At 46.4% G+C, this 23,077-nt stretch overlaps 2 protein-coding genes and 1 long non-coding RNA gene across 7 annotated transcripts in view; 1 reads left to right on the forward strand and 2 right to left on the reverse strand.

Annotated features, from left to right (window-relative positions):
* LOC116976303 (CD276 antigen-like) overlaps positions 1 to 1,601 on the reverse strand; it is a 44,777-nt gene extending 43,176 nt beyond the window's left edge. The window contains exon 1 of one of the 4 annotated variants that reach the window (XR_004412922.1): positions 1,442 to 1,590. The gene's annotated coding sequence lies outside the window, so the exon portion shown is untranslated. Of the gene's footprint in view, positions 1 to 1,441 lie in introns of all 4 variants that reach the window. The other 3 variants (XR_004412923.1, XM_033026072.1, XM_033026073.1) reach the window with 3 other exon arrangements.
* Positions 1,602 to 3,975: 2,374 nt separating this feature from the next.
* LOC116976305 lies at positions 3,976 to 22,750 on the reverse strand. The gene is made up of 3 exons (XR_004412924.1): positions 22,720 to 22,750; positions 15,471 to 15,475; positions 3,976 to 3,990 (listed from the first exon to the last, which is right to left on the reverse strand). It is a non-coding gene; the product is annotated as an uncharacterized LOC116976305 (long non-coding RNA).
* LOC116976304 (butyrophilin-like protein 8) overlaps positions 9,695 to 23,077 on the forward strand; it is a 41,543-nt gene continuing 28,160 nt past the window's right edge. Inside the window, exons 1-2 of one of the 2 annotated variants that reach the window (XM_033026074.1) lie at positions 9,695 to 9,899; positions 22,722 to 22,798. In XM_033026074.1, coding sequence (XP_032881965.1) covers positions 9,892 to 9,899; positions 22,722 to 22,798 — 85 coding nt within the window. In that variant the 5' untranslated portion in view covers positions 9,695 to 9,891. Of the gene's footprint in view, positions 9,900 to 20,238; positions 20,394 to 22,721; positions 22,799 to 23,077 lie in introns of those variants that run through there. The other variant, XM_033026075.1, reaches the window with a different exon arrangement.

Here is a 23,077-nt window from a genome sequence, read left to right on the forward strand (position 1 = left end):
AGGTTAATTCCCAGGATGGTGGGACCGTCATATGATGAAAGAATGGAGTGACAGGGCTTGTATTTACTGGAATTTAGAAAGATGAGAGGGGATCTTATAGAAACATGTAAAATTATTAAGGGAATGGACACGCTAGATGCAAGAAACATGTTCCCAATGTTGGGAGAGACCAGAACCAGGGGCCACCATTTAAAAATAAGGGGTAGGCCATTTAGAACTAAGATGAGGAAAAACATTTTCAGACAGATCACCCATGAAGGGCCGAATGGCCTATTCCTGCACATATTCTATATGTATCTGCAGAGGCAAACGCATGTTCCACAGTTGGGGATCAAAACCATGCATTGCAAAACAAATCGACTAGAAACGATAGCAACGTTTAAGAAGCATCTGGTCAGACATGGACAGGAAGAGAATGGAGGAATTTGGATCAAGTGGATGCCGATGTGCAATTCAAACCGGCATCATGGCGGGACGTTGTTGGTCAAACAGACCGTTCAAAATCTGTACTGTTCTACCATCTATTCTTCTGCCTCTACAGATGCTGCTCGATCTGTTTCAATAACAAAAACTACTGAAGGAACTCAGTAGTAGGAAATAGAAAGACATCTGTGGAAGAAAAATAGACAGACGACGTTTTGAGTTGGACCCTCCTTCAGTCCGATGAAGACCCGCAACATTCTGTCCATCTCACGCCACCAATGCTGCTCGACCCGTTGACTGCGTCCAGCAGTCTGTTTTTGCCTTCGGATCCCAGCGCCCGCATATCTGCCATGTCTCTAATCACACAGAATTGTTTTTTTGGTGACGCTTGGCGCAGACCGAGTATCTGCTAACGTTTTACCGAGACAGACTCAAGAAGCACTCCCACGGGCTGCAAGCACACGGTCGAGAGATGGTCGTGTGTAAACCAAAGGACAGAAAGAAAATGGACGAAGGCACCAGTTACTGCCGCAAAGTCAACGCAGAGTGGGGGGTGGGGGTGGCTGCCTCTCGTCATCTGCAGGTTTGGGGAAGGGGCGGCAGTCGGATATTCATCCTCGTAAGTGGTGGGGGGAACCCATACGTTCAACCCCATCGGAGTTGGGGGCGACTATTCATCCCGGCCAGGGCTTGGGAAAGGGGGCGACCATTCATCCCGGCCATGGGGTTGCGGGGCGGTGGACGGCCGCGTCCCGGACAGAAGTGTTGGGGAGGGGGTGCCGGGGCGGGGGGGAGAGGGTGCCGGGGGGGGGGGGGAGGGGGGAAGGGGGTGCCAGGAGCCTCGGTCAGTGGATGGCGGCAGCTTGCTCGCCCAGAGCCGGCCAGAACAGGCTGGAACCGGTTGGCCTCCATACAAACACACGGGACGCCATTTCGCAGACTGCGTGAGGTCGATGCCACCACGCCATCGCTCCTTCACCAATACTGAACGACACACATTCGACGGGGCACCATTTACCTGAAGATGTTGACGTTGACGCTGACGAGAGAGGACAGGGAACAGCAGCAGCCGCAGATACAACAACCGCCGCCGCCGCCGCACCGGTCTCAGAGCTTCGCGTGAAGGATGGGCGGGACCGCTGACTGGTTGACGAGTCGCGAGTGCTCGGGCTGCCCGTGATTGACAGCCCGCGCCGCCAATGGGACAGCGGCGTTGGGTGGGCGACGGAAAGGCGTGATATGCAAATCGTGAGCACGGCGCCGGCTGATTGGCCGCGGGGGCGGGGCGGGGCGGGGCCATGCGATGCGATGCGCGCGGGCACGAGGCGAGCGGGGCGCGCGCCGCGCCGGGCCGGGTGAGTGAGTATGAGTGTGAGTGTGAATGTGAATGTGAATGTGTGTGGAGCGTCTCTCCTCAAGTTAACGCATTGCACCTTCCCTCTAAGTGCTCGCTCTCTGCCCGGCGCCATTGGGCACCATCCCCTTTCAAGCCCACGCTGCGTTTTTTTGTTACATTTGAACCGTTGCACGACATGTCTTCCTGTCGTCGGGATAACGGGACACACAGCTCCTGTTCCCATAGTAAGGGTAGGGGGTAGCACACTCTCTGCGGGCTGGTAGGAGTGAAGTCGGTCTCCGGGTCCCTTGTTAGGACCGCAGCAGAAGGTGTGCAGGCGGCTAGTGGAGAGGCGGCTTGACTTTTACGGTTCAGTTCCTGCAGATTGTCAGTGAAAGGCATTGAACTTCTGACCCGTAGCGCCAATTCAGCCAAAGTCTTTCCCAACGAGCAAAGGACAACGTGGTGGAGGAACTCAAGCGGTTCAGGCAACATCTGTGGAGGGAAATGGACAGACGACGTTTCGCATAGAGACCCTTCCTCAGTCTGATGGTTCCTTCCTCTCAGCCTGACGAAGGGTCCCGACCCCAAATGCCCCCTATCCCCCTCCCCAGCAATTTGAGGTTTATTTGTTCAAGATTCCAGCATCTGTCGTCTATTGTGGATCTGTCCCACTTCATACTCGGTACGATCCACCTGTCATCACTGGTTAAACCTGTTAAACACGTGCTCATTTTAAAGTTCTCTGGTTTTCGGATACACTCATCGGTCTAAAGACAAATTGGCGGCGGGTCAGGCAGCATCTGTTGAAGGCGAATGGACCTGTAATGTCGCCTGTCACTGACCCGCTGAGTTCTTCTAGCAGTTTGTTCTTTTGGTCAAGAACCTTTTTGCCAGAATGGAATTGTTAAATTCTAGAGGCCATAGTTCTCTATATCGAGAGTGGCCGGTGCCTCGGTCTGCCGGGGGTGGTAGATGCAGAGGTGGCATTTAAGAAGTTTGCAGGTAGGCACATGGACATGCAAGGAATGAAACAATATAGATCACATACAGGCAGAGGGAGTAGATTTGGCATCAGGTCTGGTGCAGACATTGTGGGCAGGTGGCCCTATTCCTGTGCTGTACTATTCTATGAGTGCCTGAACTTCAACTGCAGTCTCTTGTGACTCTCATTGTTGGTCTCTCTGTCTCTTTAATCTGCAACCCTCTCAGATATGGGGTTGATGTAATTTTAAACACTTTATTTGCTTGTCCATTGGTGACCGGTTTTTATCTCTCTGCGACCTAAACGTCAAAATTCCTTCATGAAATTTTATCTCCACCTCCATTTCCAATTTTAAGATTCCTCAAAACCAATTTTCGAATTGCCTGCAATATAAAGCTATTGCAATCTGGTGATGTTTTGTCTGATGTTATTCCTGAGAGGAACTGTGATATTTTGCTATATTTTACATTTGCTACATCGATCCTGAAGGGTCTTGATCAAGAATTTGTGTTTATTTGTCATATGTTTCAGATATGAACCAGATCAATAAAATATTTACTTCATGCAGCTTTACGTGCATAATAAATGCAATGCCAACAGCAAGAAATACACAATAAATTATCAGTTATTCTGTAAATCAGACTATAATAGTCTCAAAATCAAGTACGCAGAACAAACACAGGAATACAACATCCATAGTGGTTGAGTGCTGAGCGGGTTCGTGATTAGGATTGTGCAGGAACCTGACTTTGGTGCCTTCCCACACAGTGGGAAACTTTGATTCTGCTGTGTGGGGATGTTTTATGTCAAATTCTATAGTGTGTTGTGTTCTTTATTTTTATTGTATGGCTGTATGGGAATTTCATTTCACTGTGCCATCTGGCACATGTGACAATTAAATGCATCTTGTATCTTGTAATGGTTTAGGGAAATAAAATTTTCCTGAATCTAGAATTAACAGTTCTCTGGTTCATGATAATATCAGTGAGCAGAAAGCATGTGATGATATCAGCTGCCTACTTGAGGCAGCGATTCTTGTAAGTCAACAATAAAGTCAATGATAAAGTCGGGAGCAAGATTGTTGTTGTGGCAACACTTAACCAGATCTTTGACCTCCCTCCTGTACTTTGATCCAGATAAGGAGAAGCGGAGAGGTTGGTTCTGATGGAGAATATGGAACAGGGGGTCAATGTTTAAACAAATATATTTTTTTTCTCAGCAGGTTGTGAGTCTTTGGAACTCTTCACTCAAAGGTTGGTGGAAACAGAGTCTTTGAATATTTTTGAGCTGGAGGGAGAGGGAGATGGACTCTTGATAAGTGAGGAGGTGAAAGGTTTCTGAGGGTGAGCAGGAATGTGGAGTGGAGGTTCCAATCAGATTTGGCTGTTATCTTACTGAACAGAGGAGTGGATTGAATGGCTAACTCTTAATTTTTAAATTAGTGGATGTTGTTTCCTGAACTGGAGTATGGGGAATTAACAGAGAATGTTGTTTAAATATTTAGTTTCTGCCCCCGTGCGAGCACCTACAATTGGCACTAAAGTCCCTTGTTCTGTACAGTCAGCTTTGTATAGTCCAAACAGGTTTGTGTCTGCTGTTTAACGTAAATACCTGCCGCGGGGCTTTTTTTAAATGTGTTCGTAGTATTTACTTTTTTGTGACATATACCTAGTTACAGTGAAATGCATTGTTTTGCAGGCAAAAATATGGTAAAATTGTGGTATACATAAACGCAATCATTCTCTGCCACAGAAGGAAGTTGAGGCCAGTTCATTGGCTATATTTAAGAGGGAGTTAGATGTGGCCCTTGTGGCTAAAGGGATCAGGGGGCATGGAGAGAAGGCAAGGATGGGATACTGAGTTGGATGATCAGCCATGATCATATCGAATGGCGGTGCAGGCTCGAAGGGCCGAATGGCCTACTCCTGCACTTATTTTCTATGTTTCTATGTAAGTAAAAGATTTATTCTGAGGAAGTGCACAGAGTACCTTGTTTCCAGCACCCTTTTGTAGCTTAAAATTATCAAGGCTTATCTAGGCCTTAAACCCCAATTGTCTGGCGGCGGTGATGTTGGGTTGGCCTAGCCTGTTGATGATTCTTGTGATGAGATGAGAGGTTGCGTGTGTTCTGATATACTCCTTCTCCTCACCAAGTGTCTTGGCTCCAGGCTGTGGGAGATGAAGCACATTGTTGATTGCTGGCGGGAAATGCTAGGGTTTGATGTGCAAACCCATTGGGTTCAAGGTTGTGAACATAGGGTTTTGAAAAGTTGATTCTCATTAGTTTAAAGGGCTGACTTGGATCGTCCAAACAGGATCCGTGTGACCATACTGACAGTTATGGCGGGGGTAGTCGTAATTCAGCTGCACCATGTACCTGTCGAGCTTGTTGGTGAGGATGTCACAAGATGCACTTAATCCCAGCCCAACAGCAGTCAGATCTGCGCCACTGCCCGTAACAGTCCATATCCACGCTGCACCTACAATGGCACCTCGCAGCATACCAGATGCTTTAGTGTCATACAGTATGGATGTTCAGCCCAACTTGTCTTTGCCGACCAAGTGATTGTCCCATTAGCACATTTGACCCATATCTCTCTAAACCTTTACTATCAATGTACATATCCAAATATCTTCTAAATATTGAAAAGCAACTTTTCAATCAATATCTCAAACCTTTAGTCTTTTCATCTCTGGCCTTTGTCTACCTGTTATCAAAGCCTCCCTTCATCTGTATCACTTACCAGGCTTTGTCCTGCCCTTCTCTCTTCCAGATTTCTTTCCCTCCACTCCACAACAATCAGTCTGAATAAGCGTCCTGACATTTAGTCTTAGGAAGTTCGACATATACCTCTCACTAATTTCTACAGATGAGTCATAGAAAGCATTCTATCCGGATGCATCACAGCATGGTTTTGGGAACAGCTCCATCCAAGACTGCAAAGAATTGCAGATGCAGCCCGGATTATCACATAAACCAACTTCCCTTCCATTGATTCCCATTGACTCCATTTACACTTCACGTAGGCCAAGGCCACCAGCATTATCATGGACGAGTCTCACCGTGGTCACTCCCTCTTCTCCCATCAGGCAAGAGGTACAGAAATGTGAAAAGGCATACCTCCAGATTCTGGGACAGTTTCTTCCCAGCTGTTATTAGACAACTGTACCATCCTATAAACACCAAGTGCAGTCCTGAGCTACTCTCTACCTCATTGGAGACCCTTGGACTATCTTAGATCGGACTTTATTTTGCACTAAACGTAATTCCCTTTATATCTACATTGTGGATGGCTCAATTGTAATCATGTATTGTCTTTTTGCTGATTGGTTAGCACGCAACAAAAGCTTTTCATTTTACCGTGGTACCAGTGAAAATAAACTATACTAAACTACATTGACCCAAAGCATCACCTATCCATGTTCTTCAGAAATGATTCCCGACCAGCTGAGTTACTCCAACATTTGTGTCTTTTAAATGTTGTTATGGTATCCACTGCAACCAATTGCTCTGGCAGCCCCTTTAATATGCACACCACCCTCCGTGTATAAAAGTTGGCCCTCGGGTTCCAACTAAATCTTTCCCCTCCCACCTTAAACCTATGCCCTCTAATTCTTCACTCCCCAAACCTTGAAAAAAAAATGCCCCTCTTGATTTTATACAGCTCTGTAAGTTGTGTGTTCTCCAATGGGTGACTGTTCTAGGAAATACAGTTAAGATAGCAGTTGGTCAACAGTCTGTTTTACCCCAGCATCCAGAGAGCGATCTGGTTGATGGGACTGTTGGATAGAACGTGACAGACAGAGAGGTTGAGTGGTTGCTGTGGACTCAATTTGCTAATTATGGAGTTAGCTATGTTTGAGGAAATCTCAGAAAACTAAGTAGTTCAATAGTCCTTTGTCACGTGTACCATTTAAGGTACAGTGAAATGCATGTTAATGCATGAACAGTTAACATATTAGATTTCTCCAAAGATTGACTTCCCTGAGCGAAATCACTGAGCGAAGTAATGGCATGCAATGAAGGAGGGCCCTGACCAAAAACGTCACTTATCCATGTCCTTCAGAGATGCTGCCTGACCTGTTGAGTTACTCCAGTGCTTAGTATTTTTGATTGCATGTAATCATTGGATTGGGGTGGTAAGATAGGATGATTTGAAAATTGCGTGCTGTACTTTCAGGAGCCAGTCCAATAAACACTGCTGATTTGATTCAGAAAAGCTAGAAGTATGGAGAGAGTGGGAGAGCGTCCAATTGTCTTTGTGATTATGGCAGCCAATTGTTTAACAAAAGGTTGGCCTGTCTGCAATAGAGGCTAGGAAGCCATTTTATAAACTTGGAAGTATCTGGATTATGCTTGCAACAGTTGATATAATTAGTGAGTTTCATTTATGTCTGAAGGGACACTGAAAGGAAGTGTATGTATTGTTTTTAGCATTACTTCTTTGGAAGATATTCTGACAAGATCTGATCAGCAAATTAGTTCATGAGATTGCAAAGTAGAGTGGAGAGGATTGTCTTTAAAGGAGGAATGATAAGGCATATAAATAGTCAAGATAGAAATAGATGAACTATGTATTAATAAAATTAATTACAAATGCTAACATGCAATGGCATAATTAGATTCATGGAACTCAAATTAAAACAGAAAATGCAGTAAGACAAATTAATTGTGTATGTAAAAATGTAACCATTGTAATGGCTGCACACATTGCACAATTACATAATATTTAACACTGCTTCCAAATGGTTAGAACTTGGTATGTTACATAAAGGTATTGAGCATTAATTGTTAGGAAGGAACGGCAGATGCTGGTTCAAACCGATGATAGATACAAAATGCTAGAGTTACTCAGCAGGACAGGCAGCATCTCTGGAGAGAAGGAATGGGTGACGTTTCGGGTCGAGACTTAAGAAGGGTCACGAATGAAATGTCACCCATTCCTTCTCTCCAGAGAGGCTGCCTGTCCTGCTGAATTACTCCAGCATTTTATATCTATCTTGAGTATCGATTTTTATTCTATATGACCACACATTTTCAGTTGGCAGTGATGGAGTGCAGGGAGCATGAGTTCCACACACCCAAGTTTCAGACTCTGTTAATGGAAGAAACGCTACACCAGTGGACTCTTATTGAAATCCCGCGAATGAATCGGGGAAATGAATTGTAGAATGGAATTGTGGAGAAGAACTCGGCTGAGATGAGTACAATTCCAGGTGATTTCTTTCCCACTCACCAAATGGCATGAGCTGGGAGTACATTGGGAAATTAAGATGTCATGAAATATGTATAATATTTCATATATGCAAATAGGTATAAACGTCGATAACTTTGTATCTGTCAACAGAACGCCATTATTACCCCCATCTGTTTTGGGATCTAACTCCATTTTACCTGGTCATGTGAGTGAGGGGCAGTGGCCCTGTAGGCTGGATATTATACCCATTTCTTTCTGAACTGTCTCGAATATTAATTCACAGTATATGGCGCATTATTGTTTTAGAAACAGAATTACTCGTATAGTATGGGCATGTAGGAATAGGTCCACACTAATGTTCCTGATTACCTTTCGATGGGATTAGCACTGGTAAAGCAGCACAACTCAGAATGTAGGAGTTTCATCCTATTTCTCAGCCACAATGACTCGCAGCCATTCCTTTTTAAAAGTGATTTCTTATGCAAGAACTGTTGATGATTCAGCTTTTTAAAGCTTGATGTGTCATGAGTAATAGGGAAGTGAATTAAACCTTGGGTGGAGTTGACCTTTGTTGTGAGATTTAAATTCCAAGTAGGGAGTGTGCAAGAACATGATTAATGTTCTGGCGCAATAACTTAATATTCACAAAGGATGGTGGATGTATGTTTTCACACAAAGGGTGGTGGGTGTATGCCAGAGGAGGAAATTGAGGCAGGTACTATCCCAACATTTAAGAAACAGACAGATAGACACAAAAGGCCTGAGTAACTCAGTGGGACAGGCAGCATCACTGGAGAGAAGGAATGGGTGATGTTTTGGGTTGAGACCCTTTTTCAGACTAGTTAGGGGTAAGGGCCAGTTAGACAGATACATGGATAGGACCGGTTTAGACGGATATGGACCAAACGCAGGCATGTGGAACTAGTGTAGCTGGACATATTGGCCAGTGTGGGCAGGTTCGGCCGAAAGGTCTGTTTCCACACTGCATCACTCTATGATGCTATGACATAGTGGGCAGATTCAGAAAGGCAGGTTCAACTGGCTGAGTTGAAAAGAGAAACCTAACAGACAGGGCAAGCTGGCTATGATATTCTATGAAAGGAAAATACAATGCTTTGAAATGTGTCCTATTTTTAATTATTCAAATGCTTCGTCTAAATTAGAGTAAATATATTCCTGGATTAACCATACATTTAAACAAAGAAAGTAGTTCATTTAAACAAAGATACCCATTTCATGCAGAGTTTACCAAACATGAGGTCAGATCAAGTTCTGTTGGACCCCAGAATTATCAGCCTGAACATAGAAACTGGATGATTTCTGCCCAAAATATCACATATACCTAGGTAAAATGAAATAGTTTTTGCATACAACGCAGTAAAATCAGATAGCAGACCTCACCTATGTAGTACCCAAGCGTAGTTTCTGGTATCAAGAAAGTTACAAATTTTCACTGAGCAGTCCTATCTTCTACCTACCGCTGCACGCCACCCACCCAATCCATTTCCCCCCCACCATCCCACCACAGGGTTCTCCCTTCATTCTCGGAGGCTCTTCTCGTTCCCGACGGCCCTCCTCGCTGTGTTTCTGTCCTGGAGGACCGTGGTCAGCAACCCCTTGTTATTCAATTTTTTGTATGCAATTGCTGATTGCATTTAGTTCCAGTGTCCAAATGAGATTCTTAGTAGCATAAAAGTAACATTATATTTGGAGCATTCAATTATATCTGTAAAGAACAAACAAAATAGGTTCAGAAAAAGACACTAAATGGTAGGCATTCAGCCAGTCATATTATTTGCCTGATGTTGAAAAGGAGAAATATTGTGCAAGACTGCATTTTGCATAAGGATCAAAGATCAGCAACACGAATATGGTGTTGCATGTGATTACAGTTGGAAGGATAATGTTTCTTTTGACTACATCGTTGACAGACTGTTGCCACGTTGGACATGTCTAGGTAGGCTGTTAGTCTTTTTTTGCACTCAGTTTTGTGCAAGTAAGTATAGTCTGTGCCAGGCATGGCTTGATACTGGAGATCGGTGGCATGTGCAGAACTTGAAGCAAAGCGGTTATCACAGAGGAACATTCAGACCATCGGGTTTGTGAGATGATCCATTGAATTAATTCCTTACCTTATCATGGAATTTGAAGGAATGTGTTTGCTTTTGAAAAAAATGCTGACATATTCAATTGAGTATTAAAAGATTTGTAAGATAATCTCTTCACACTGCATGTGTGACTTACTCCTTGCACTGTGTTCTCAATGGGTTGCTTTGTTTGATCAGTGTTAAGCAGTCCATCTATAATTAAAACTTAGCAATGATTGTGCAGTGACTAGTGATTTAATTACTTGTCATTATCCAAGTTTGCTTATTTGGGCAGAATGTCGACAAGTATTTCACTGGGTGAGGATATTTTGCTGCTTGTTGCATTATATGTTCTACGTTCAATACTCCATATAATCCATGTATGGTTGCGGACCTAATAAGGTTAAACTGGGTTAATGCAGTAGACGGCATGAACATCGTGGGCCGAAGGACTTGTTTTGGTGGTGTATGACACACAGAGAGTGGTGAATCTCTGGAACTCTCTGCCACAGAAGGTAGTTGAGGCCAGTTCATTGGCTATATTTAAGAGGGAGTTAGATGTGGCCCTTGTGGCTAAAGGGATCAGGGGGTATGGAGAGAAGGCAGGTACGGGATACTGAGTTGGATGATCATATTGAATGGCGGTGCAGGCTCGAAGGGCCGAATGGCCTACTCCTGCACCTATTTTCTATGTTTCTATGACTGACTTTTTGATCATCAGCCTGTATAATTTTGTGATTAGTAGCTGTCCCATCATGTTCATGGCACTGCTTTGATGCATTTTTCAGATCTGAGTATTACCATTCCACACACTGTTGTGCTTTCTTATTTCCCATATTTATTGCAGACCTGCCGTCTTTCTCATTCTACATATGCAGACCTGTCTGAACTGCAATATTTATCTCCTGCTCTCAAGGCCTCAGTTGTTCCCTGGGCTGCTGGCACCTCCGCTCAGTCCCTGATTGTGGGGAAACCGCTTCTCAGTCACTTCCTGGTCGAGGATGCATCTTTTCTCCGTGTCACATCTTCGCCTCACTGCAGCCTACCATCTGGATTGGCGCGGCCTTTCCTGCCAGAGACTGGCCAGAGCTCCAGCAGCGGCGCTGCAGTGGATTCCATCGTGGAGCGTGACGATGCCTCATCGGGGATCGCTGGAACTCCGGAGTGTTGGGACTGCTGCTTAACACTGTGAAGCTGTGGTTCGCTGAGCTTCCAGCCGCGGGCGGCACTGACTTTAACATCGCGGAGTCCTGGGATATGTTGCCATGGGTTTCCAGTATTGGATCTCCGTCCAGCTCTGCCTGTGGACTTCGGGAGCCGCGGTCTCCGGTAAGTAATGGGCGTTTCGGAAACTCCAAGCCGCTGAGAGTGTTCTCCGTTCCGATGCCGGAGCTCCAATCATCCCGGCAAGAGGGCCTGAAACATCGGGCCGTCCGTAGCGGCGACTGCAGAAGGCTCAAAGGCCCCGACCATGGGTGAACAACGAGGAAGATGACTGAACTTTATTGCCTTCCCTCACAGTGGGAAACGTTGATTCTGCTGTGTGGGGATCTTTATGTTAAACTCTATCATGTATTGTGTTCTTTTTATTTGTATTGCTGTATGGTAATTCAAATCTCACTGTACCAATTGGAGCATGTGATAATAAATGTGACAAACTTGATATTGTCTGCAAACTGAAATCCAGATCCTGATCAAAGGAGCAGCTTGTGACATTGGCTCACATTATCAGGGGCTTTTTCCACTGTTTCTGAAATTGACCTGTGATATTTAGAAACAGTTGACATTTTTCCTACATCTAGCCTGTCCAATCCTTTGAGAATTTTATATGTTTCTTAAGATGCCCTCTCATCCTTCTAGGTTGACGTCTGAAGAGAGGTGATGATTGTGCTTTTATTCCTAAGGGTTTAGAAGAATGTGAGGAAACCCTATGTATAAAATCCTGATGTGTCTAGATAGATTAGACTCTGGAATGATGTTGCCAATGAAAGAATCTGGGGCCACAAACTAATGTTATGGGTGTAAGCCATTTAGATCTGAGATGAGGAAATATATTTTCTCCCAGTGTACGGTGAACCTATGAAATTCTTTACCACAGAAGAAAGATGTGTCTGAATCACGAAATATGTTCATGAGTGAGTCAGATACAGTAAAAGTGCAAAGATCACAACGAGGTGATTTGGGAGATTGGGAAGCCTTAGATTACGAAGGGACTGGTGACAGTAGGAAAGGAGCTGTAGGAGGCACTGCCTCATAAAGTCTGCCAATATCATTAGAGGCCCTTGCTACCCGGGCCATGCTCTTATTTCAATTCTACCATTGGGAAGTAGGAGGAATAGGAATAGGAATGCTCTGTTGTCACATGTGACTAGGCACAGTGAGATTCTTTGCTTGCATACCCAAATGTATACAAATAGCAGCCACTGACAAATTGTCACACTGACAAAGTTACAAAGCAGGCCGGCTCCCCCTTTTGTCGCCCCCCCCCCCTCCTTCAACAGATCCCCCATGTCAGTCCCCATTGTCCTTTGTCGTCTCCCCCTCCTCCCTCACGGCGATCCCCCCATGCCGGGTCCTCCATTATTCTTCTCCTCCCCCCTCACGGTGGTCCTCGGTGCTTTGTCGATCGTGGGTCCTCCCGCGAGGCATCACCGTTGCCACGAGGCTTCACCACAGCCCCACTCCACGCCCCCATGGTGCCGACCCAGGCTATATCCACGGGCTCCGTCGCCCGCTTCGCCAGACCCGGGCTTCTACCCGCGAGGCCCGGACCCGGGATTTTATGTGGCGATCCGTGGTACCTCTATAAAGGCCTCCAGCCGTATACCCAGTCCACAGCCGCGGCACATTGGGAAGCCTACTGGCCGAGCGACACATCAGGAAGGTACAGGAGACTAAAAGCTGTGACCACCAGGTTCAAGAACTGCTTTCTTTCAGCAACCATCAAGTCCTTTGACACTACTCAACACTAACCAAAACAACTATGATATTCTACAGACTTTGGTTTGTGTACTGTTCTAGTTACCTAAAATAAGGATATGAATTTCTTGTATTTTTGATCATTCTATATATTATCCCCGAGTTATAGCATCGCCAGGCCCGTAAAGCTGCAGCAATAAGAATTTAATTGTTCCATTGTCTGTACATGTGACAATTAAACACACTTGACTCCATGTGAAAGTAATTCATGTGGCCACCTCTTTATGCTGTTAGGGAGTCTTCCCCCACCACTCTCCCCGGCTGTTCATTTACAGGTTCTCGCCATTCTGGGTAAAAAAGATTCCCCTCAGATCCATTAAAATGTTTACCCCTTACCCAGGTTTTATTCACCTCTGATAACAGGGGGGAGTTTACTGCAGTCTGCATTATAGTTTTATTCATCCTCTCAAACTTCTCTGCTCCATTCTTCTGTGGCTTCTCATAACTGAAATGCACCATCCTGTTGAATCTCTTCTGCACCCTCTGGCACTATCATATTCTTCCAATAGCATGGTTACCAGAACCAAACAGAGTACTCCGTATGAAGTCTGACCATTCTCTATACTTATAAAACTCTGATCTTGGATGTGTATTTATTTGTGTGATGTTCGTGTGCGTTTCACATCTCCTTGAAACCGCGACTCTCTGAACGGTGAACTTTTTACATATTCCGATAGAGATTTATGCCATGATGTCAAAAATCGCCTTATCTGAAAACTTTATGATTTATTTCCCAAGTTATTTATAAAAATGTTCAAAAATTTCAAAAAATGAATTGGTCTCGCTGATGACGTCACAATGGATCTGACTGCCTGCCGCTGCTCACACTGCGAGTGACGTCACCCCTGTTCTGTCTTCTGTACTTCTTGGCTTCTTAACGTTCACTTCTTTAAATTTGTCACTTAGCGTTTTTAAACTGCTGTTCAGGCCATGCTGCGCACTCCGCTGGGCTCCTTGAAGTTCTTGAACATGGCGGCGGCAGCCGTTATCGACACGCGACCGCGGGGCAGCGCAATGGGAAGGTGGCCGTGGCGGCCAATGGAGAGACCATTGATGGAGACATGTAATTCCTCTCGCTGGTGATCCCGATCCCAGCTGGCGATCTCTGGCCGTCACAGGGGATGACCTTCTCTCTGTCTCCCACGCCCCATCATTTTTCACACGGGTGGGTGGGCTTCCCCTCGCAGAAGCCACGATCGGCCGGCCCTATGCTGCTTTGATCGTCCTCGGATCACACCGAGCCTAGCAAGGTTAACACACCACCATGGGCTACAAAGCAAAGTTGAGCAATATTGCTGGCAAGAATGCAGAGTGTTCACAAACCTCTCTTTAAGCTTTAACCTTTCCCAACACAAATCTGTGGTTTACACCTGTTTTAAGAAGACCACTATCAGTTGGAATTTTCGTGGACATCTTCAACCTCTTGTTACTAAGGTCTGAGAGTCCCACCTAAACAGATTTCAATAACACTGGTGTCTAAAAAGAGTCAGGTGACATGCGGCAATGACTACCGACCGTTTGCACTAACATCCATGGCGATAAAGTGTTTGGTTATGACGTACATCAACTCCTGCCTTAGTAAGGACCTGGACCCACTACAATTTACATATCGCCACAATAGCTCAATAGGGGATGCTATTTCAGTGGCTCTTTATTCTGGCCTGGGACAGTTTAACAATACAGACTCGTATGTCATGCTATCGTTCATCAACTAAGGCTCAACATTCCTTCCAAATGTATCATCAGACTAGGAGAAGTGGGTCTCTGTACTTCCCTATGTAATTGGATCCTCAACTTTCTCAGTAAGAATTGGCAATAACACTTCCTTTTCAGTAACCAACAACATGAGAGCATCTCAAGGCTGTGTGATCGCCCCCCCTGCTCGGCTTTGCCTATCACCTTGACTTTGTAACCAGACACAACTCTTTAAATTCACTAATGATACCACCATAGTTGGATAAGTAAAGGTAACAATTAGTCAGAGTATAGGAGGGAGATGGAAAATGTGATTGAATTGCACCGGAATAATAATCTTGCTCTCAATGTTAGCAAGATCAAGAAACAGTTATTGATGTCGGGAGGAAAAAGTCAAGAAAAGACTAGTGACGGAGCGGCAGTGGTGAAAGTCAACAGCTTCAGGGTCCTGAGCGTGCACATTGCTGAAGATCTGTCCTGGGCCCAGCATATCGATGCAATTGCAAAGAAAGCTCATCAATGCTGCTACTTCCTTAGAAGATTGAGGAGATTCAGCTTGGTGATGAATACTCTATTGAACCGCTACAGTTGTACTGGTTGTTTAAAGGAGATTGTGAATTACTCCAGGAGCGAAGCAGTACACACACCCTGTATACATTTAAGGTACCAAAGTACAGATGGTTGAACGCCTCAAGTTCCCAGGAATAAATATTACTGGCCATTTGTCCTGGACCAGCCAAATCAGAGCTATGGCCAAGAAAGCGCACCACGTCTCTACATCCTTTGGAAGGTTTAGAAGGGTTGGCAAGTTTCCAATAACCCTCACCAACTTCTACAGATGTGCCGTAAAAGCATTTTAACGTAGAAAGCATCACAGCCTGGTTTTGGAGCAGCTCCATCCAAGACCACAAGAAATTGCAGAGAGTTGTGGACATAGCCCAGACTATCATGCAAACCAACCTCCCTTCCATTGACTCAGTCTACACCACGCTGCCTCGGCAAGGCCACCTGCATAATCAAGGACCAGTCTCGCTCTAGTCACTCCCTTTTCTCCCCTCTCTCATCAGTCAAGAGGTACAGACGTTTGAAACGTGCCTCCAGTTTCAGAGACAGTTTCTTCCCAGCTGTTATCAGACAACTGATGGTCCCCTCATCAGCTAGAGTGTGGTCCTGACCTCCCATCTACGTAATTGGAGACCTTTGAAATTGGACTTCATCAGACTTTATCCTTTAATTGGACTTTATCAGACTTTATCGTGCCCTAAATGTTGTACCCTTTATTCTTTTTCAGAGCACTGAGAACAAAATGATTATAATCATGTATAGTCTTTGACTATAGCAAGCAACCAAAAGCTTTACACTATACCCTGGTATATGTGACAATAGTACACTAAACTAAGCTAAATTAAAATGCCAGGAAGAAAGGAGACCCCAGACAGAGGTAGACACTGCCCAGTCAATCATGGGTATTAACCTCCCCATTATTGAAGGGATCTGTAGGAGATGCTGACTCAAAAAGGCAGCCAATATCATCAGAGGCCCACACCACCCTGACAATGTTCTCTTTTCGCTGCTACCATCGGGAAGAAGGTACAGGAGCCTGAAAACCGTGACCATCAAGTTCAAGCTCTTGAACACTACACAACACTAACCTCATAAACTGTGAGGTTCTATAGACTGTGTCTTTTGTTTGAGGTTCTATAGAGCGTGGCTGCCTAGCCTGCAGCTGTCTGTCCTTACAGTCTTTTTGTTATCTTTAGTCTGTTTTAAAGTTTGTTTCTGGAGATCTTTTAATCTTTTTTATGTGGGAGGAGGGGGGGAGGGGAAACTGTTTTCTTGGTCACTTCCTGGTCGAGGATGCGACTATTCTCCGAGCCACATCTTCACCCCCCCTCCTCGCGGCCTACCACCTGGATTGGCGCGGCCTTTGCTGCCAGAGCCTCAGATTCAGCAGCGGCGGCGCAGCACAGGATTCCATTGTGGAGCGAGCGATGCCTTACCGGCATCACCGTGTTGAAGTTCCGGAGTGCTGGGACTGCCGGCTTTGACATCATGAAGCTGTGGTCTGTGGAGCTTCCAGCCGCTGGCGGCACTGTCTTTCCAGCTGCGTGCTGCGCTGACGCTGACTTTAACATCGCGGAGCCCTGGGATCTCTTACCGAGGTCGCCAACGTTGAATCTCAGCCCAGCTCGGCCTGTGGACTTAGGAGGCCGCGGTCTCCGGTTGGAAGCGGCTGATTGAGAAGCTCCGGGCCGCTGAGAGTGTTCGAGGGCCTGAAACATCGGTCCCGTAACGATGACTGCGGAGGCCTCAATAGGCTCCGACCACGGGTGAACTGAGGAAGAGGGCTGAACTTTGGTGCCTTCCATCACAGTGGGAAACGTTGATTCCGCTGTGGGGGGATGTTTTATGTTAAATTCTAAAGTGTTGTGTTTATCTTATGTATGTGCTGCATGGTAACTCAAATTTCACTGCACCAATTGGTGTACGTGCCCTTTGTCCTTTGTTGCTCGACGGACTTTAGTTTTTACATGATTATGGTTACCGACAGTAAGGATATTAATTTATCGTATTTTAGTTATTATACATTATCTTTGCATTATTACATTTGCGGGCCCGTTAAGCTTTTGCAATTAAGTATTTCATTGTTTCGCTGATAGTACATATGACGATTAAATATTCTTGACTCTTAAATCTCTGGCTAAGTGATTCAACTACACATCTGGACATCTCTTAAATGCTGTTCGGGAGTCTGCTTCCTCTCTGCGGTAGTGCATTGCAGGTACTGACCACTCTGGGTGAAAAGGTCCCCCTCAGATCCTCTATAAATGTTTTACCCCTTACACTAAACCAATGTCTTCTAGTTTTTTTCTAACCCTGATAAAGGGGTAACATTTCCTGCAATTCACATCCATCATCATTTTATTTACCTCAATCATTTTCCCTCTTAACCTTCTCCACTTCAGGCAAAAGAGATCTAACCTCTCCAGTCTCTCCTAACAATTGAAATGTTCCATCCCATGCATTTCTCGCTGCATCCCCTCCAGCAGAATCATATCCTTCCTATCATGTAGTTATTATAAGTGAATATAGTATTCCAGCTGAGGCCTGAACAATCTCTATAATTATAGAACTCTGATCCTGGATGTGTGTGTGTGTATTTATTTGTTTGTACATAATCACATCTTCTCGAAACAACAATGCACTAATGGTAAGATTTTTACATATTCCGATAGAGATTTATCCTGTGGATTCTGAAATCGTCTTATCTGAAAAAATCATGCTTTATTTCTCGAATTATTAATGAAAATGTTTACAAATCTGAAAAAACATTGAAAAAAACATTGTCTTTCGCTGATGATGTCACAATGGATCTGCACGCTGTGTTCCATGCGTCACGAGCGAAGAATGAGCTCTCGGGTCGAGTCCCTCTCCCCATCCTTCTCCTCTCCCCCCTCCCACTTCCCCTCCCCCCCTCCCTCCCTCCCCTCCCTTCCCTCTCCCCCTCCCTCTCCACCCTCTCCCCCTCCCCCTCCCCCCCTCTCTCCCTCTCTCTCTTCCCCCCTCTCTTCCCCCCTCTCTTCCCCCCTCTCTCCCCCCTCCCTCTCTCCCCCCCTCCCTCTCTCCCCCTCCCCCTCTCCCTCCCCCCCTCCCTCTCCCTCCCTCCATCTCTCTCCCCCGCCCCCCCCCTCTCTCTCCCTCCCTCCCTCTCCCTCCCTCTCTCCCCCTCTCTCCCCCCCCCCCCCTCCCTCTCCCCCCCCCCCCCCCCCCCCCCCCCCCCCCCTCCCTCCCCCTCCCTCTCCCTCCCTCCCTCTCCCTCTCCCTCTCTCTCCCTCACTCCCTCTCTCTCCCTCTCCCTCCCCCTCCCTCTCTCTCCCCCCCTCCCTCTCCCCCTCCCTCTCCCTCCCCCCTCCCTCTCCCTCCCTCTCCCTCCCCCTCCCTCTCCCTCTCCCTCCCTCTCCCTCCCCCCCTCCCTCTCTCTCCCCCCTCCCTCTCCCTCCCCCTCTCCCTCCCCCTCCCTCTCTCTCTCCCCCCTCCCCCCTCCCTCTCTCTCCCCCCTCCCTCTCCCTCCCCCCCTCCCTCTCCCTCCCCCCTCTCTCCCTCTCTCTTCCCCCCCTCTCTTTACCCCCCCCTCTCTTTACCCCCCCTCTCTTTACCCCCCCTCTCTTTACCCCTCTCCTCTCTCCACTCCCTCCCCCTCTCCTCTCTCCACTCCCTCCCCCTCTCTCTCCACTCCCTCCCCCTCTCCTCTCTCCACTCCCTCCCCCTCTCTCTCCACTCTCTCCCCCCCCCCTCTCCCCTCTCTCTCTCCCCCCCCCTCCCCCGGTACGAGTTCATTCCAAGAGCTCTTCCAAGTTCGAACTCGGAGATTTACGTTAATGGCCACTTGTCGGTACTCGGGGCTCTCGTGGACATTTTCTTCACGCGTCTTCCTGTGCTTACCTGCCGTTAGCGAGTCTTCCCGAGTACCTGCTGTTAGCGTTACGAGCCGCTAAGAGAGGTCCCCAAGCTCCGACGTACCCGCTATGTTCATTCTACGTGCTGACCACGAGTTTGATTTTTTTTAAACTCGGGAGAGCTCTTGGAATGAACTCGTGGGACAGGGCTATTACAACCCACAAGAGCATTTACACCCCCCCCCCCCATGTCATTCTACTAGTTAGACACAAAATGCTGGAGTAACTCAGCAGGACAGGCAGCAACTCCGGGGAGAAGGAATGGGTGATGTTTTGGGTTGAGATCCTTCTTCAAACTAGTCATTATACTACTCAAGCTTTTTGTGTCTATCTCGTCATTCTACTAGTTCCACTGTTTCCATCCCTGTATCCCTTCGTTATCACCTCTCCCCCAGAGCCATTATAGGCTCCACTCTTCATTAGTTATCTGTTGCTAGCCCTGATTTGTTCTGGCCTTTTCTTACCGTCTGCTTACATGTTCCCAACGCCACTTAACGCTCACCACGGGTTGTTTGCACAGAGCATTTGTCAGCTGTCTGCATGTAGTTACTCCGTGCTGAAAACTAGGAGCAGATCAACTCCCAAACAACCACCCATGAGCCCCCCAATTAAACAACTCCAGCTCCTTCTCCGGCAGTCTGAGCGTGTCCTTCAAAAGTGTGTTCTTCAAAAGCCATCAGAACGAAGTGGAAGCAAGTCATCCTCACCTCGGGGCAGGCTCGTGAGATGATGATCAGCCGATTAAATGGATTACCTGTCCAGTTGCATGGGTGTGGGATGTTAATGTCTGAATACTCGTTTATGTTAATAAAGTCGTGGAAAAACCTAATGTAATCATTATTTAATGCTCAGGGCATTTTGTTACGTTTTGACCTCTGAGGGTGATAGATATCAGTTGTATGCCATCAGGGTGTGAACTTTGTAAACAGAACCGGAGTGTTGTGCTGAGTCCGTATTTGTCGATCGAGTTCCCAGGCAGCTTTTTTGCTGGAGTTGACATTGCCAAAAAGCTCTTGCTGTGTCTGCCAACCGTAGCATGTTTACCAAGAGCTCATACAGACTTGTGGAGCTTGCTTTTCACTGCAACACCGTTTCTGTTGTTGTTTTAGATTTTCAAGGGGGACGTAACCTTGAAATGTGCCTCTAGAAGATTAATGTTAAAAGCTCTTTCTCACGCAAAGGCTAACAGAAGGCTGCAAGGCGCTCCCAAGCTGAAAAGCCATCAGTATAAAGGTTTGAAAATTGCAAAACTGTGCTAACTAGATTTTTGCTGACTTTGATGAGGGTATTAAGACAACAAAGGCAGACAAATGAATAGAGATGGAGTAACAATCTAATTTAATGAACAATGTCTCTAGGGACAGCATTAAAGCTGTAGTTAAGCAGTGTGGTTTCTATTTTCTTCACAGTGAAAGAGTGCTGCAAAAGCATTTCTGTTTCGAATTATTTACGCAATTCATGATCACCCATTCAAAGGCTGAAGAGTTTTTTATCTTTATCCTCAGGCCACTGTTTTGTGTTTTTGTTCTCTTTCATTGTTCAAAGAAAGGTTATTTCAATCAGACGTACCACTGGAAGTTGTACTGAGACCAGGTAGCACTCTGATGATACACAAAACTGCTGGAGAAACTCAGCGTCTATGGAGCGAAGGAAATAGGCAATGTTTCGCGCCGAAACCCTTCTTGAGACTGATAGGGGGTGGTGGGGAGATGGAAGGAAAAAGGAGGAGGTGGAGCCCGGGGGCTGAGGGATGGGAGGAGACAGCCCGAGGGCTGAGGAAGGGGAGGAGACAGCAAGTGCTAACAAAATTGGGAGAATTCAATGTTCATGCCCTCCGGATGCAGACTCCCCAAGCGGAATATGAGGTGCTGTTCCTTCAATTTCCGGTGTTGCTCACTCTGGCCATGGAGGAGACCCAGGACAGAGAGGTCGGACGGGGAGTGGGAGGGGGAGTTGAAGTGCTGAGCCACCGGGAGGTCAGGTAGGTTCTTGCGGACCGAGCAGAGGTGTTCGGCGAAACGATCGCCCAACCTCCGCTTAGTCTCACTGATGTAGATCAGCTGACATCTAGAGTAGCGGATGCAGTAGATGTCAGCTGATCTACATCGGTGAGACTAAGTGAAATCCCTCAGCCCCCGGGCTCCTCCTCCTTTTTCCTTCCTTCTCCCCACCACCCCCTATCAGTCTGAAGAAGGGTTCCGGCCCAAAACGTTGCCTTTTCCTTTGCTCCACAGATGCTGCTGCACCCGCTGAGTTTCTCCAGCATTTTTGTGTACCTTCGATTTTCCAGCATCTGCAGTTCCTTCTTGAGCACTCTGATGATGCCCACCTCTGAGGTATGGGCCAGGGGCATCTGTGCGCTGCCAATGCCTGGACACGGACATAGCCTGGAAGAGGGGCGGTCAGACAGACTCCTCGATGGGCCACTGTTTGGACTTGTGCATGGATATGTTCACCAGGCCTGGGAGCAAACTGGAGAGGAAGACGGCGAGCAACTCATGCCTCCCAGCCCCAGTCCTCTGCCCCAATATCTTGATGGTAGCACTGAAGGGCAGCCAGAACCTGCAGAGCAACCCCTTGAGAAACTCAAAGACAGGCTGCGTTTCATGTGTTCGGGGAATAGTGACTTGCCCAGGCCAAATAAATGACAGGTGGCCTCCATGAGTCTGTGATTCAGTTTAAAAAATTTGGAATGCTCTGTGCAGCATTCTTCAAATGTCTCTCAATGTATCCAAAATGGTAAATCAAAGTGTTTGTTTGTGGGTGTCTTTTTTCTCCTTTCTTTTTTCCCCTTGTTCTCTGTTCTTCCCCTTTTCTCTGCCTCTCTCATTGCTCTCTCTTATTGCCCCTCTTCCCACTCTCTCCCATGCTCCTTGCTGCCTTGCTTACCATCTATTTCACAGCTTGCATGTAAAACAATGTCACTCCTTATCAGAGCTGCCCTCTGCAGTTCTGTTTGTCAATAACTGCTGATTATTACTCAGGAGCAAAGGTCTATTTGTAATAAACACATAATGTTGCTCACCCAATTGTCTCAGTTTAGGCCAGCATCTACCGATGAACTTCAATATAGCAAGTCAAGATTGTTTATTTGTCTTATGCACGAGGACTGGCACTGAAATTCTAACTTCCTGCAGCTTTACAAAAACATCCTGTCTCCAGATGTAGTTTTAGGTCCAGCACTGGTCACAGATGGAGATCTTATTTCATTTGTTTTCGAGAGGTTGTAGTTCATTTGTTTATGACGTGTGGTTGTCATTGGCGATACGTACATTTATTCTCCATCCCTAACTGCCTCCTCAGGTTCAGGAGTGTCAGCCACATTGGAGAGTTAAACAAGGACAGATGGATGAGAGTGACCTGAAGAACAGAGACAGATGGGGTCTTGTGACAATCCAATAGTTCTACTGTTACCATTACCGAGACAAGCTAATTAATTTTTTTTGGTGAACTGAGCGTTCTCTCATTTACTGGAGATACCTGAACACAGTTTAGAACACAGGTCGTGCTAACTCTGAGCCAACATTTTCTATTTCACTAACTTTACATCTCTTTCAACAGAATGTCTCGTCTCCACATTTCACTCGTTCCCTTCATCACGTTACTGGCCGCGACACAGTGTATCACAGATGGTACAGGTGCGTAATTCTGTGTGCAGGGCCGTGCATTTATCAACACCTTCACACCTTTAGTTTAATTTGGAGTTACAGCATGGAAACAGGCCCTTCGACCAACTGAGTCCAAGCCGATCAGCAATCCCCATACGCTAGCATTATCCTACACACGAGAGACAATTTTACAAATTTACCAAAGCCAATTAATCTACAAACCAGAACTCCCTACAAACCTGTACGCCTTTGGAATATGGGAGGAGACCGGTTCACCCGAAGAAAAACAACGTGGTCACGGGGGGAACG

This window comes from Amblyraja radiata, chromosome 8, assembly GCF_010909765.2.
Source record: "Amblyraja radiata isolate CabotCenter1 chromosome 8, sAmbRad1.1.pri, whole genome shotgun sequence".
Lineage (NCBI taxonomy): Eukaryota > Metazoa > Chordata > Chondrichthyes > Rajiformes > Rajidae > Amblyraja > Amblyraja radiata.